Genomic DNA, 15638 nt, shown 5'->3' on the forward strand with positions numbered 1-15638 from the left:
TTGTCAATTGTTTTCAAGCTAATTTGCGAATCTGATTTGAGAAAGGCAGTCAGGTTTGCCAAACTGCACAGCTGCTAATGATAACCTTTATGCAGGAAGCATTAGTTATTCCATTTATTCTTAAATGGAAACAGAGATGCTGGATTGCTAACCCACTATTAAAACTCCTGTTTCTAAACGAGATGCTGAATGTGAACCAAGATTGTTCCAGATTACATTGACTTTTATTCAACACTGACTACCAATTTAGCTACTGAAGAATCATTTCATGGAAATGTGTGTTTAAATGTTCAGTCTATTCTGTCTTGGAGGAAAACATTTTCATGAGTGTCGTGGATCTTTTTTCTCACAGTAATGAAAGGAAACCCTTGGATGAAGACCTGAAGGATATCATCCTCAGAGCTTTGCCATTAATTTCTGAAGACACTCAACAGTCATTGATTCATAAGCTGTTAAGTGATGGAGTGGAGTCTACCCAGGACCTAAAATTTGTCATTGAAGATGATATTGCTGACTTGCTGCCTCCCCTTCAATTACAGACACTCCTGGAAGCATTTAAAAATGGTAATGTTGACGTAAATACACTATTTTTTCTATACAATGTTATAGTAGTATATCTGATCATTTCTAACAGCCTTTTTCTTAAAATATATATTCCCTGAACACTAAATCCGTCAGTACAGCGAAATGGTAAAATTGTACTGAAAGTTTTTAAAACTGTTTTTTACTTCTGTTAACTTATTTTGTCATTCTAACACTGCTGGTTTCCCCACTGAGTGCTACAGCCAAGTGTCTGTGTTTTTTACCAAAACCTTTTAATATGATGCAGCTCTTGATCCATCCATTATGTGATGTTTATCTGGGTTCACATCAGGGGCAGCAGTCTGAACCGGACCTGCATGAATGGGTCTTTAGTAGTGCTTAGACATTTATCTAACAAGCAAACGATCCTTGATTCAATCCCAGAAAGAGACACAAATCCCTTGGGAGCTCCAGGAATAGAATCAGGATGAAAAATCTGCCAAATAAAACATCAACTACCTGTGTGGTGACCCTCTGTGGCTGAGGGAGCTTTTCACAGCGACTGCCAGCGACTTCCAGAGACTACTGGCAACCACCCTGTTGACTGTTAGATAGATGTCTAGGTTTTTCTGACCAAGGCCTTAGCGATATAATGAGTAACTTGGCTATTCAGAGGGGTATCTATCTGGATGGAGGCGCTACTCCGTTAAAAAAAAAAACAGTTAAGGGGGATTCATTATGTCTATGGAGCCTCAGATCCTAGGGAAAATCAGAACCTTCTGGTGAGATTTTTGCTAGTATTTGTATTCTCATGTTCCTGGTTTGGTTGTTGATAAAAGGCTAGTGGGGTATTGTCTTCATTCTGGACACCAAAGTTTGTGAATATGATAACTTGGAAACAGGGTGACATAGGCGCATCTACTAAAAATCCTGGATTAGTTCAATTTCCAGTTAAATTGAACTCACCGTTAGAGGTCAAGTTTTCTGAAAACCTTAAGAATCCATAACTCAAGAACAAGGAGATGTAGGGTTTAGAAAATTATACCATAGGAGGAGGATACTGGGAGGCTCAGGGGTCGGACTGACGGTCGGCAGTATTTAAAAAAATATATATATTATTAACTTATTTTAAGCTCACCCTTGTATAAGAGACAATTGAGCTCACTGTGTGTTTTTTTCCCTTTCCTTTTCAGAGACAGACCTGGTTACTTTGGACCTGCCAGTGATTCCTTCCTCTAGCTCACTGCTCAGCAGTCCTGCAGCGTCACCTTGCTCCACTTCATCTGGTGTACTCCCACTCTCAAATCAAGAACATGACAACTCAGAAAGCTGCGGGCAAACCACCCTTTTCAGAAAACATTGGGCAGAGACGTTCCAGGTGCCCTGGGACCTCATGCCAATGGAAATTCAAGCAGCGGTTGCTGAGGGCAAGAGACCATCCCCTGCAGCAAGGAGACAGATGGTTAGAATTTTAGCAGATGAGATGAGGAAACACGAGCTAAACCCAACACGTGCTCAGTGTGTAACCATCTGCCGAAACATTGTCCGTAAGTACCCTCAGAGCTTTGCTGATCTGTGTGACAACGGTCAGCTGCTGGAAGAGGATTACATCTCGCTTGTGATTCAAATCAAAAACCGAATTGATAACCTGAAACGGACCAGCAACTTTCGCCACAGCCGTTTGTCTGGAATGAAAAGAGGATCCACCAACAATTATGGCTGCGCCAGATTTGAGCCTGGCCTGCTGCCGGAGGAGACAAATGAAACAGTGGAGCGAAAACGCCAGCGACTGGAAGAAATTTACCATCAGGATGGCTCAAGCATGGTAGAAAAAGACGAAGTAAAAGAACTCATGAAAGTAACCTTCTACCTGCAGCGCCGCCAAATAAATGCACTCCCAGTACCGGCTATTAGAGATTTAAGGGGCCGATGGCCTTATCTTTTCACACACAATGGACTTTATACTCATTTCGAGCTGCTCACTGATATCAAAGTGCTTCGCACTCTTGAGGTTGCAATGGAGGAGTGTGGACCAACCATCGTGGAGGTCTTCAGCAAGTCCACTAATCCAGATATCCAATCCATCCTCTCAGTGGGTCCAAAACTTGAACTATCCTTCTGCATCCTGCAACTTCTGATGGCTCACTTCTCCGAACCCCTCGGAGGACTGATTCTTTTTGCAAATGTGAGTTATTTTAGGGTTTTTGATTTCTTCAAAGGTGACACCTGTATCTGTTGTCTCTGTTATTGGGGAAGACAGCAGTTTTATTTGTTTCATGTTTTTGTTAATTAATTTAGTCATAACTCTGTGTCCTAGGCAAATGCCACAGCAGCTGAATTACAGACGACACTCCAACTACCTGCAACTCCTCGACTGATACTCCTCGGTATGACATACATATTTATTTTTTGTTGTTATGATTAGGGATGGGTATCGTTTAGGTTTTATCCGACACCGGTGCCAAATCGGTACTTTTGAAACAGTGCCGGTGCTCAAATGGTGCTCAAACCGGTGCTTAAAGAATGGAGAACACAAAATTGGTCCAAAAACCTCTTATGTTCAGCTGGTTTTTTGTAAAAAGATAACAATGTTAGCCTTTTCTGCAGCTATGGGGCATATATGGTATCACTCTTGGCTGGAAGCAGTGCTTAAACAATGGAAAAAACACAAACTTTGTCCAAAAACCTCTCATGTTTAACTGTTTTCCACTTTTTCTTTGGTCATTTTAGCCATTTTGACCAGGGTGAAGGGAGTATCTGCCATCAAACAAGAGGACAGCTGCATGTAGCTATGATGATGTTTGCTAGTTCACCTTACATGCATTAATGTAATAACGTGGTTAGCCTACTCAACGTAAATTACACACGAACAACATTAAACTACTCACGCAGAGAAGAACGGCTGCTGCTGCCATCATCATCCTCATCATTTCTGCTACACTGGCAGGGCTAGGGGCCAGGACTCTCCTCTTCGTGTTTTTGGGGGATGTTGCATAACAGGCAACCCACCCGCAGTAGATGCGCTCGGTGTGAGGTCTCGCAGCAAGCTATCAAATACGGCGCATTTCTCGGCTTTTAAAAAAACCGCTATGCGTCGCCTGGTGTTTCATCGGATTTGAGGTGTTATCTCCTTTGACAGCATCACAGTATCAGCTTAAAGCACTTGTTGCAGGCTGCTGAGTTTGCATATTTTGCTGTGAAGTACAGCCAGACTTTTGACCGCTTCGCCTTGGACATTTTTAATCTGTAGCTCTGCTCTAACTGAATGTACGTACCTGGGCCCGCCTACTATCCTCGGAAACGTAAAATGATTGGCTAGAAGTGTATCACAGCTCAGGAAAAAAAAAGCACCGAAATAAAGCACCGAAATAAAGCACCGAAATGTGCGCTGCTTTTCGGTCTGGTTACTACAGTTTATGTCAGAACCGGACACCGGTGCACATCCCTAGTTATGATTGCAAAAGCCAACAGCGTTAAGCATTAAGTGCTTCTTGAGAAGAAAAATAGCCTCACTATAATTTCATAACTCATGACTTATAATGTCATAACAAAGATTTATCTTATTACCCAAGAATCCTGTTACAACAGTGAACGTTCACCCGTTGCCAAATGCTAAAAGTCACAAGAAATTTAGTTCAACTTAAACCGAGATGAGTTAATGAGCCTTCAGTCGACCTAAAGGAGGTCAAATTTTAATTACCGGTTGCCTTCCCCCCCCCCCCATATTTTTCACTCGGTTTCACTGTTGGCTTCTTTCACTTGCCTTGTCTCTTTTGCACATTTTCCATGCAAACTGCAGTAATCGTCATCCAGTTAGGAAGTCACCAACAGGTCTCCAGAGACTGAAGCTTAAAACAAAAGGCAGAGTCATGCTGACGTTTTTTGGCACCTTCACAGATTGCAGGTTGTTCCTGATCTTGAATTAGAAAATGTTACCCTCACCTGTTTGTCTGCTGTAAAGCATAAATGTGGCACAACTCACATTCAATATGATGATCACTGGAAGACACCAGCTCATAATTTTCTCCATAGCTCCTCTGATATTGGAGGACTCTGTCTGGGCAGTAGAAGTTTTAGCACCTTCAAGTGGTGAAGATTCTCCATTTCCATTTTCTATTTTATTATGATGAAAAAAACACAGGAGACTTTGTATAACTTGCAAATCAAAAAATTGTCAAAGTCAATAAATTAGAAGAAAATCATGTCTTAAAAAACAGCTTCTGCAACAAGCTACTCTTCAGCACCCCAAAGAAAACAAACACAACACAAAAACAAAGCTTATCTAGCTTGCTTTTGCAAGTTGTATGCCCAAAGTTCCCTGTAAATATATGTTCAGTCAACATGAACAATGTTTTATATATTGCCGAGTCATATACACTACACAATCATCGGCATATTAAAATTTTATTTTATGGGCGCGACTCCGGAAGCTGAAGTCACGCTGTGTGACTGGAAAATCTACAGCTTTATTTTCATGCCTAACTGCGAAATTCTGGTCAGATACAGATGTTAAATGTTCTTGACAGGGTATGAGTGATGTACTTGATGGTTCTGTGTGTTTATTAACACATTTGCACTGAAGAAGTATATTGAATAAATAAGCTCATTACCATTTCAGTACTAATGGTGGGATTTTATTTGGATTTTAAGCCGAATCACCGGAAAGCTCCATTCGCCGCTGGATGATCAGTCTTGAGGGGCACATCATTTGCGAGGGCATCCAGCCGACTTTTCTGTCCGGCCTCGCTGCTGTCTTTTCTACTTACTACATCTTCAATCTTCAGTATCAAGACGATGCTGCATGCACACTGGAATTCATTCAAAGGTTAGATGAGTACATTTTCCAGCTGTTAATTTGTGATGTGAGGTCTTTGTGCTAAAAGGCTTGCAAGAACCCGTTCCTGTGTCACTTTGGATCTGACCACACATTTGTTTTTTCCAGGCGATTGATTGGGATAAATCCCGACACAGGCACCAAAGTTCCACAAGGCAAATTCCCGTCAAAGGAGACTGGGAAGTTCACACAGGAAAAGACTTCGCCAGTCAACCCCCAAGTTTTAAAACTGTTAAAGAAACTAATGGATGTGAACCCAGCTGTTTACACCCACACAACCATGTTTCCATCACTTCAGGGGACATCAAACTGACATTCATGTTTGTTTTCGTGGAGAAATCCGAATTTCTGGGGTCTGAAGAACCTCTTGGAGCAACGGCCGACACTTTGGAGCTTGCAGTGTAGTGGCTGGATATCCAGACCAGAACTTTGGGTCCCATGCACTGGTCATAGTCTACATTGTCGGTTTTAAAGAGGTATGATGTCATCAGATTGTTTTGAGAGTGCACTTTGACTAGTGCATTTGTCTTTCATTCTTCATTCGGACTTGCTGCATGCACCAAGTACCAGAAAAGTTTCTGGTGCCACAGATTCTGCAGACTGTTTATACAGATCACCCTTTGCCTTGCTTAAGACTTTGAAATGTGCAAATTCAAAGTGTGAAAGAAACAAGGAACAAATACAACTTTATGCTGTTTTCTTTGTTTGGGTTGACTTATGTTCCCCAATGCAAGCTGCTGTTTTCTAGCAGAAACTCTGAAGTACTATATTTTGTTTACTGTACACCTTTTTTTAAATTACTGTAATTAAAGTTACATTTCTGGGGTAAGATTTGGGCATTGTTTTACATTTCCTGTTTATCTTAGTTCATTGTTTACACACTGACTGCATAAAGGGCCATCTGCAGTACTATGTTTATTTACTATGCAGTACTATGTTTAGTACTATGTTTATTCAGTATGCCACAAAGTTCAAATCCTCTCAGAAGGGTTTGTACAACACGACAGTGATGCAAGCATGCCAAGTCAGCCAGTGGATTCAAACTGAGGATCTTAGTGGAATGAAAAAAAAAGTATATATATACAGGGAGTGCAGAATTATTAGGCAAATGAGTATTTTGTCCACATCATCCTCTTCATGCATGTTGTCTTACTCCAAGCTGTATAGGCTCGAAAGCCTACTACCAATTAAGCATATTAGGTGATGTGCATCTCTGTAATGAGAAGGGGTGTGGTCTAATGACATCAACACCCTATATCAGGTGTGCGTAATTATTAGGCAACTTCCTTTCCTTTGGCAAAATGGGTCAAAAGAAGGACTTGACAGGCTCAGAAAAGTCAAAAATAGTGAGATATCTTGCAGAGGGATGCAGCAGTCTCAAAATTAGTGATGGGCAGATGAAGCTTCGTGAAGCACTGAAGCTTTTCATCAATTGGTTCACCCAAGCGCAAAGCTTCATGAAGCTTCATTTGCTCTAGCAGGACACCTACTGGACGTAAAAATATTAGTTGGCATGAATTTGAAGAGTGTGGCCTTTTGCACACAGCCTGTAAATGTCAACAACTAAAGGAGTGTGTAAAACATCTATATTGTAGTGATGCAGTACACTGTGTATATTTATACTGGCAGTATGGAAAATGATCATTTGGAAATGCTTAAAATGGAAATGATCATTTACTGTGAGGTGAGGTGTGGTTGGGGTGTGGACAGTGGTTGTGCTTTTGTAACGTTGAGGTATGGACAGCTACACACTGAGGCTTTGAGCCTCAGTCCTGCCTGTTCACATTTTATTCTGTAAAAACTACATTTTCACTGCTTTTATGACCTTTTTAGTGGGGAGAACATAGCTAGGATTAATGATTTAACAAATCTTTTGAATCCTTTGTCCTCCACAATGCTAAATGGCTGGGAGTCCTCAATCACCATGCTAACCAGGTCTTCATCTATTTGAGATTGTTCTCCTGAGGAAAGACAATAAAGACAAAGCACAAATATAAATATCACACACGTAACTTATTACAGTTGTATAATATTGTTATATCATTTAGTAACATTACTGCATGCTATATTATCATGACATTTGATGGCTCACCTGGTCTTGCTCCACAATCGGTGTTCCCCTTATTCTCATGCAAAGCTCTGTAGTGCCTAAGCATGGATGAGGTGTTGTTGTTGTATCCCAGCTCCCTGGCACATAGCAAACACTTCACCTTGTACAAAAGTAAAGACAGCTTAACATAAATTATATTGCACCATCAGTATTATGAAAATACATCTTCTGTAGAAATTTACATACCTTGTTGGGAGGAATAAAATCAAAATGTTCCCACACAGGGGAGGACATCCTCCTCTTCTTAGCTGGCTCCATTCTCTCCTGACTTTCTCTCCTCACTCTCATAAACCTCCAAACTGTCTCTAACTCTCACTAACCGCAACTCTCCATCAAACACCCACATTTTGAATGAAGTCTGAGGGGTTTATATTTCTGTCATAGCTCGCGGCAAAGTTCGAACCACTTCATGAACCAGTCACGTGGTACAGCCGGGCAGCGAGGCTTCGGACGTCATCATTTTCAGCCCCTCCCATAAATGAAGCATCGCGGATACGCGCATCGCGGAAACGCCCCCTCAATTACTCGACACAAGCTTCGAAGCCTCGATACAGAACGTCACATCACTACTCAAAATTGCAAAGCTTCTGCAGCGTGATCATCGAACAATCAAGCGTTTCATTCAAAATAGTCAACAGGGTCGCAAGAAGCGTGTGGAAAAACCAAGGTGCAAAATAACTGCCCATGAACTGAGAAAAGTCAAGCGTGCAGCTGCCAAGATGCCACTTGCCACCAGTTTGGCCATATTTCAGAGCTGCAACATCACTGGAGTGCCCAAAAGCACAAGGTGTGCAATACTCAGAGACATGGCCAAGGTAAGAAAGGCTGAAAGACGACCACCACTGAACAAGACACACAAGCTGAAACGTCAAGACTGGGCCAAGAAATATCTCAAGACTGGTTTTTCTAAGGTTTTATGGACTGATGAAATGAGAGTGAGTCTTGATGGGCCAGATGGATGGGCCCATGGCTGGATTGGTAAAGGGCAGAGAGCTCCAGTCCGACTCAGACGCCAGCAAGGTGGAGGTGGAGTACTGGTTTGGGCTGGTATCATCAAAGATGAGCTTGTGGGGCCTTTTCGGGTTGAGGATGGAGTCAAGCTCAACTCCCAGTCCTACTGCCAGTTTCTGGAAGACACCTTCAAGCAGTGGTACAGGAAGAAGTCTGCATCCTTCAAGAAAAACATGATTTCCATGCAGGACAATGCTCCATCACAAGCGTCCAAGTACTCCACAGCGTGGCTGGCAAGAAAGGGTATAAAAGAAGAAAAACTAATGACATGGCCACCTCGTTCACCTGATCTGAACCCCATTGAGAACCTGTGGTCCATCATCAAATGTGAGATTTACAAGGAGGGAAAACAGTACACCTCTCTGAACAGTGTCTGGGAGGCTGTGGTTGCTGCTGCACGCAATGCTGATGGTGAACAGATCAAAACACTGACAGAATCCATGGATGGCAGGCTTTTGAGTGTCCTTGCAAAGAAAGGTGGCTATATTGGTCGCTGATTTGTTTTTGTTTTGTTTTTGAATGTCAGAAATGTATATTTGTGAATGTGGAGATGTTATATTGGTTTCACTGGTAAAAATAAATAATTGAAATGGGTATATATTTGTTTTTTGTTAAGTTGCCTAATAATTATGCACAGTAATAGTCACCTGCACACACAGATATCCCCCTAAAATAGCTAAAACTAAAAACAAACTAAAAACTACTTCCAAAAACATTCAGCTTTGATATTAATGAGTTTTTTGGGTTCATTGAGAACATGGTTGTTGTTCAATAATAACATTATTCCTCAAAAATACAACTTGCCTAATAATTCTGCACTCCCTCTATCTATCTATCTATCTATCTATCTATCTATCTATCTATCTATCTATCTATCTATCTATCTATCTATCTATCTATCTATCTATCTAGATAGATAGATAGATAGATAGATAGATAGATAGATAGATAGATAGATAGATACTGTCATGCTCCAGACGGGTTGTTGTTTTTTTTTTTTTATAGTAAATGTGTGTATACAGTGTTTCAGTCTGCTTTCTTTATAACGTTTCTCCCCGGACACATTTTGCGACAGCACAATAAGAACACCGTCCGGTCAGTGTCGTTCGCCTCTGAGACGGACCCGTGAAAACACACACATGTTTTATCTCGAGAAGAGCGGCAACTCGGAGTCCCCCGACAGCGTCGCTAACATGTCCAAGAGCGACATACTGAGAGGAATCATCACTGAGAAACTGAGCACAGCCGCCCGGGAGATCTTAGCAGTGGTGGAGAGGACTGTAGCCGACTACGAGGAGGAGGCTGCGGGCTTCAGGCAGGAGATCGACCGGCAGAGGAGACTGCTGGAGCTCCTGCAGCCTCGGGTCAAGCTTGAGAGGACAGGTCAGTGACAGAGGCGGATTTGCCGAACTTCATTTAAAAATGACTCATTTAATATTTCCTCGCTAGCTGGTGAATATAGTGACTTCACAGTGCAAGAAGAAAATGTCCGCACAATTGTTTAGAAATGTATTAACAAGTCGGCATGCGTTTAGTCAGCTTTCACAGGATAATGTGAGACAATCACCGCTTTTGGGGTTCCTTTAACTTTATGGGCAGCCCACCCCCTGAAGCTAATGAAAAATTAATTCTACTAAAACTCAAACTTTTCACTTGTGTTTCTTAAATTTTGACTTAATAACTTGCAGCTTTCCCTTCCCCACTGTCACCAAAGTGCGTGTGATGTGGTTTCTATGTATTATTGTAGGGTCTTTTTCATATATTAAAAAGCGCCTTGAGGCAAATGTTGTAATTTGACACTGAATAAATAAAATTGAATTGAATATAACTGAAATTTCTAGTTATTCAGAAGTAAGTTGCATTTTCAAGTCGGCTTGTCAACATTTTTAATTAACCCAAAACTTGAGTTGATTATAAACATTTTTGACTTAATGACTCATAATTTACAGTTTTTCAGGAGTTAGTTGCAATTTTGAGATACTGATTTGAAATTTGGACTTGGCTCTGATCAGCAATTTTTATTTTTCAATGTTGGAAATGAGCTTACATATAAAACATAAAGGTGAAGTTTTCACAGTTCACATGAAGCCTGCTCTATCAGTTTTAAGAATTTAGGATGTCAGATTTTCCACAGTCTGCAGTTATTTGAGTGATAAACAGGACTAAATCCCAACTTTAAAGCTGCTCTTTAAAAATACATGTTGCTTTCAGCTGTTCATAGCAATATTGTGTTTGGCCATACATGAAGTAACTGATCAGATCTGACTGACAAAAGTAATCTCTTGTCACAGATCTGGACATCCATGAGGTGGTGGTCATGACCGGAGACAAAGAGGATCAGCAGCACACACATCTGCCGGGTTTGTTTTCTGTCAAAGCTTGTTTTCTTAAATGTTGAGAAAAAGGAGGAATGAGTGAATGAACGACTCTAAGGACAATACGTTTTTGCTGCAACACTAAAGATGATGTTCAGACTTACATATGGTAGTAAATAGTAAAATAGGGTGTGTAATGTTTCCAGGTATGGAGGGTCCTGGAAGTCCAAGTCTGCTACGTCGTGATGAAGATGAAGATGAGCAGCGGATGGCCCAAATGTCGATGAGTTCCAGGCAGAAAAGAGAAAATCTGATGCACCCGGATTATGAAATACCAAGGTTACAAATGCAATCAGAATCAGAATACTTTATTGATCCCTGCGGGAAATTATTTCAACAGTTTATGTCAACAGTCTGGATGTTACAGTTAGTTTACATTGTGACGCTTTGTGTTTTAACAAAAAACTTTGCATTTGCACCACGGCTTCACCTTTGCCAGTACTGACCTGAATGTAGTGCTCTAACACAACTACCATTTCTCCTGACAGGAAGAAGTCCAGCAGACATTGGCTCAGTGACACACAGAGACATCTACATTTCAGGATTTGTTTCCTGGAGGACTCTCAAGACGGTATGCTCTCAAACATGGGTACATTTGAAGTTCCTATCTTAGCACCTGAACCAAATAGCCAGACCTAACGATACTAAAAACCTTAAATGTTCAAGGACTTGCAGATGAACTTGCAGAGTTCTGAGATGCTGCCGGCCAGGATAACCATTGTTTCCTCACTGCTTGCAAAGTCTTGATCTCACGATGGTTTCTTCTTTTTCAGGGTTTAAAAAAACTCTGTTTGAGGACCTGAAGTGTCCCCGTGATCTAAAGGAGGGTGACTTCTTGGACATGATCAAGTCCACGTTCCCTCAGCTGGCCGGGGACAAACCGCTGAACATCTTCAAGTCTGACCACAGTAAGAGACTCCAGAGGCTCATGCTGAAGACCCTGACACCAGAAGACATCTACAGGACCACGAAGCCCACCGGGCTTGAAAAGGCTGTCCTCTATGTCAAACTTAAGGTCGACACTAGAGTAGTTTTCCTCACTGCTGCCACAGATATAGTTATAGTCATGAAAAGTCTGTTAACAGGTAAAACATTAAAGGAAAAATTACAAATAAGTGTTCAAAACTAAATACCTCTTATGGTGCGTTTGATTTCTTCTGCTTCCAGCTGACTCTTTAGGAAACAAAACAAATGACAGCACGAACACACCACTGAACAGAGCAGAACATTTCCACTGTAATAACAGATCAACTGTAACTTGAATTGCTGCTCTGAACTTGGTTCTGTTAGTATTGAGATATCTTCATGGAAGTTTGTGTTTATTTGGCAAAAATGGTGATGAAATATGTCCTAAAATAAGCTTTTCCCACTGTGTCTGTCTGAGATACAGTCAGATGAGCCAAAACAAATGGCTTTGACCTGCGTTAAAACCATGTTCTGATTGACTAAAATGCAAACAACTAAAACAAGAAGAATAACTGATTTAAATGACGTTAGTACTTTCTGAGTTTTTGTAAAGTTGTTTTTTTTATCTTACAGACAGGAGAGGAAGACGAGGAGGAAGAACTTCACCTGTTACCCACAAGTGATAAACCTTTAACACACAGTGACAGAGTGCTTATGAAAGGCGATGAAGCCATTTCAAGGTGAATTAAAAACTGAAAAAGAAATGTTGAGTTATTTTGTTTAAGGGTCAATGAAACAGTGTGTCCTTTTTACAGGCTGTTAATGAAATATTAGCAAGTATACCACCCTATAAAGATCCCCTAACAAACACAACCGTTTGAATTGCTGGCTTGTATGTAAAAGCAAAACATTTACAAACACAATGTCAAACAGTTGACAGATGACACTCTACTCTTTACATAAAACCAAATAAAAACCTCAATCAGGATTTTTTTTTCTTAAGTATTTTTATTCATATTTAGGCATGAAAAGATGAAAAAAGATCCTGATTGAGGTTGTTATAATTCATGCATGACAGGGTTAAATAACAATAATTACAATGTATCACGTCATACACCTATAGTAACATTAAACGACCAGTGGGTGACAGGGTATAGAGTGACACATCAGCGTCCAATGTAGTGGTTCATGTGTAAGTGTAACATCAACACTGACACAAATACAGAAAACAGCCTTTGAATAGCTGTTCACTGTAGTGACCACTATGTGTGAAAGGGTTACAGGCCTGGACTGGTAGTCTTGCATATTGTGCATTTCCCCTATTGGGCTGGCGAGCCTGTGGACTAATAGTTGAATGTAATTTAATTCTTTGTCGATATAATTATACGGGCCAGTCCATCCGTGCCCGAATAGACTGTTACAATAGATCATAGAAAATAAAAATGATCTACACAAAAAATTATGTTTGAAGGCAAAACGACTGGAATGAATTAAAACACTGATCCATGACCAAGAAATATTCTTGATTTTATAATAAATTCACAAAATGAACTAAATTTTAATTTGTATTCATTACCCTCATTGAGAACTGCAACCATCAGTAAAAAGAAACCTACTGAAGGAACACTCATTAGCTATTTCTATAGTCTTAAAATTATTTGTACCCAACATTTAAAACATTTAATTGCTCCATATTCTTGATATTAAAAATACGTTATTATCGACCAACATAATAGCCAGCTCCTCACAGCTTTTAAATATCATGATTTCAAATAAAGTTTTGATTATTATATTAATGTGAGGTTTGCAAGCAATTTGTTATAATTCTTGGCTTGTCCGTATTTTTCAGTCAATATTCATAAATGAATTTATGAAAATCTTTGTTTTCTTACCAGCTCCGTTCAACAACTAGACTATACCAAAGTGGATGTCATGGCCAACAGCTCAGCATCACAACTACAGCTCTTGCTAACAAAAGATGCTGCTGTAAATGGGTCTAGTGATGACAAACATGGAGTCGTGGCATTAAACCCAGAGCTGCAGGTGGCAAAACGTTCGAAGGCAAAAGAGCTCCAAAGTAGTTCGGAGACAATTCAGACAAGTACAATAGCCTGTAAAGTGTGTGGACTCCAGGGAAACCAGGACAGCTTGATTCAACATGCATGGAGTCACGTGGATGAGTCACCGGCTGTTTGTGGAATTTGTGGAGAACGTTTTGAATCAGTGGAAACATTAAAGGGACATCTTACAAATGACCCAAAATATCACAACTCTAATAACCAAATGTCTCTGCAAACAGAGGCGAAACAATACAAATGTGAAACTTGCGCTAAATCATTTGGTCTAAAGGAGCAGCTGGAAATTCATTGCAAGGAGCACGCTGGCCTGCAGAAATACCACTGCAACATCTGCGGGAAAGCTCTCTCCCATCTTCGATCAATGAGACGGCACAAGCTGACTCACACAGTGGAGCGACCCCACAGTTGTGAAGTTTGCGGGAAGCATTTCAGATGCCCGCACGTTTTAAATTCTCACAAGAAAATCCACACGGTCAGGGAGCGGCCGTATCTCTGCCACATCTGCTGCAAAAGCTTCATGTCAAACAGCGTTCTGTCGACTCACATGAAGATTCACAGCAATGAGAGGCCACACATCTGCTTGGTGTGCAAAAAGGCTTTTATTTATAAAGGTAGTCTAAAGGCTCACATGCGAATGCACACCGGCGAGAAACCGTACAGCTGTTCCCAGTGCGGCCGCTCCTTCAAGCACAAGTGTCACCTGAACGACCATGTCAGGAGCCATTCAGGCATCAAACAGTTTGTGTGCAGCATTTGTGGGAGAGCGTGCTCTCGCCAAACTCAGCTGAAGACCCACATGAGGACCCATAATGGAGAGAAACCGTACCAGTGCGACATCTGCAAGAGGTGCTTCTCGCACCGCGGTACTCTCAAGTCACACGTGAAGATCCACGAGGCCAAAAAAAAAGACAGTGACCCGCCCGAAAACCAGACAGTGTGTTAACATGGGCTCGATTCCCTCCTATGCAACTTGTACGACTCTTGACTTTTTTTCTTTTAAAGAAAAAGTGTTAAATGAGGTATTCCTTTGGTAACAAAGCTCATGACATAAATACTTGGGTCTTGAGAGAAGGACATGAATAAAAATTATTTAATGAATAAATAATTTTTATTAAGAAAGAACTGCATAATTGGTTGTTTTTCTGGATATAAGTACTGAAAAGCCTAAAGAGATGACTAGTTCTGCTTTTTTGAAAGACAATTAAGCCAAATCTAAAGGGAAGAAATCAAAATGTAAGGAACATGTTTGAATGATTAAAAACACACACCAGCAGATTCACAGAAATAACTGACACTATCTTACCCTGTAGCGTAAGGAAAAACATGAAAGTAGACTTTCAGTCAGTCAGTAAGAAAAAAACAAATTTGCGTTAATTTAAAAAAATTAACGCAAAAAAACCAGTCTTGATTCTGACTTCATGTTTTCAAAATCATATATATATATTACACATGCAAAGACAGACAGGAAATGTATAGAGAGAGATATTTGTATATATCTAAAAGATGAAAAAATATTTGATTTCTGGGGGATTTTGTGGAACTTAATTAAAATTAGTTTAAAAAGTTGTACAACTTAAAAAAGCTGTCAACAAAAGAGAAGAAGCAACATTTACATCTTTAAGATGTATTTATTTTTTGCTATTATGTTGCTAGAACATAACAAAAATTTCAGTGGTGCCCTCGGTAATAAAGAAAACACAAAAAAGATAAATAAGTTTGGGGGGGGGGGGGGGTTGTATATTTTGTTATGCTCAAAACATCATCAAGAGGCACAGTGTTGATGAGGTATCAGCTGAAATATA

General features: G+C 40.4%; 2 protein-coding genes across 4 annotated transcripts in view; both read left to right on the forward strand.

The window, feature by feature from the left end:
- Positions 1 to 6184, forward strand: part of LOC146673594 (uncharacterized) — a 36516-nt gene extending 30332 nt beyond the window's left edge. For both annotated transcript variants that reach the window (XM_085390422.1, XM_085390431.1), the window contains 5 exons: positions 353 to 564; positions 1716 to 2707; positions 2840 to 2909; positions 5173 to 5347; positions 5465 to 6184. In XM_085390422.1, coding sequence (XP_085246548.1) covers positions 353 to 564; positions 1716 to 2707; positions 2840 to 2909; positions 5173 to 5347; positions 5465 to 5669 — 1654 coding nt within the window. In that variant the 3' untranslated portion in view covers positions 5670 to 6184. The remainder of the gene's footprint in view (positions 1 to 352; positions 565 to 1715; positions 2708 to 2839; positions 2910 to 5172; positions 5348 to 5464) is intronic.
- Positions 6185 to 9506: 3322 nt separating this feature from the next.
- Positions 9507 to 15003, forward strand: LOC146673597 (uncharacterized). 2 transcript variants are annotated; one of them, XR_014908700.1, is made up of 7 exons: positions 9507 to 9860; positions 10769 to 10837; positions 10999 to 11131; positions 11341 to 11423; positions 11626 to 11937; positions 12392 to 12498; positions 13654 to 13793. XR_014908700.1 is itself a non-coding variant. In XM_085390490.1 (7 exons), the coding sequence occupies exons 1-7, from the start codon at positions 9617 to 9619 to the stop codon at positions 14777 to 14779; spliced, it is 2004 nt and encodes a 667-aa protein (XP_085246616.1). In that variant the 5' UTR covers positions 9507 to 9616; the 3' UTR covers positions 14780 to 15003. The 2 variants fall into 2 exon arrangements, 1 of the variants encoding a protein (XP_085246616.1); XM_085390490.1 differs by having other exon boundaries at positions 11626 to 11867; positions 13654 to 15003.
- The last annotated feature ends 635 nt before the right edge of the window (positions 15004 to 15638 follow it).

Source organism: Rhamphochromis longiceps, linkage group LG3 (genome assembly GCF_057381845.1).
Source record: "Rhamphochromis longiceps isolate RC_006_pf linkage group LG3, R_longiceps_female_GT1.1, whole genome shotgun sequence".
NCBI lineage: Eukaryota > Metazoa > Chordata > Actinopteri > Cichliformes > Cichlidae > Rhamphochromis > Rhamphochromis longiceps.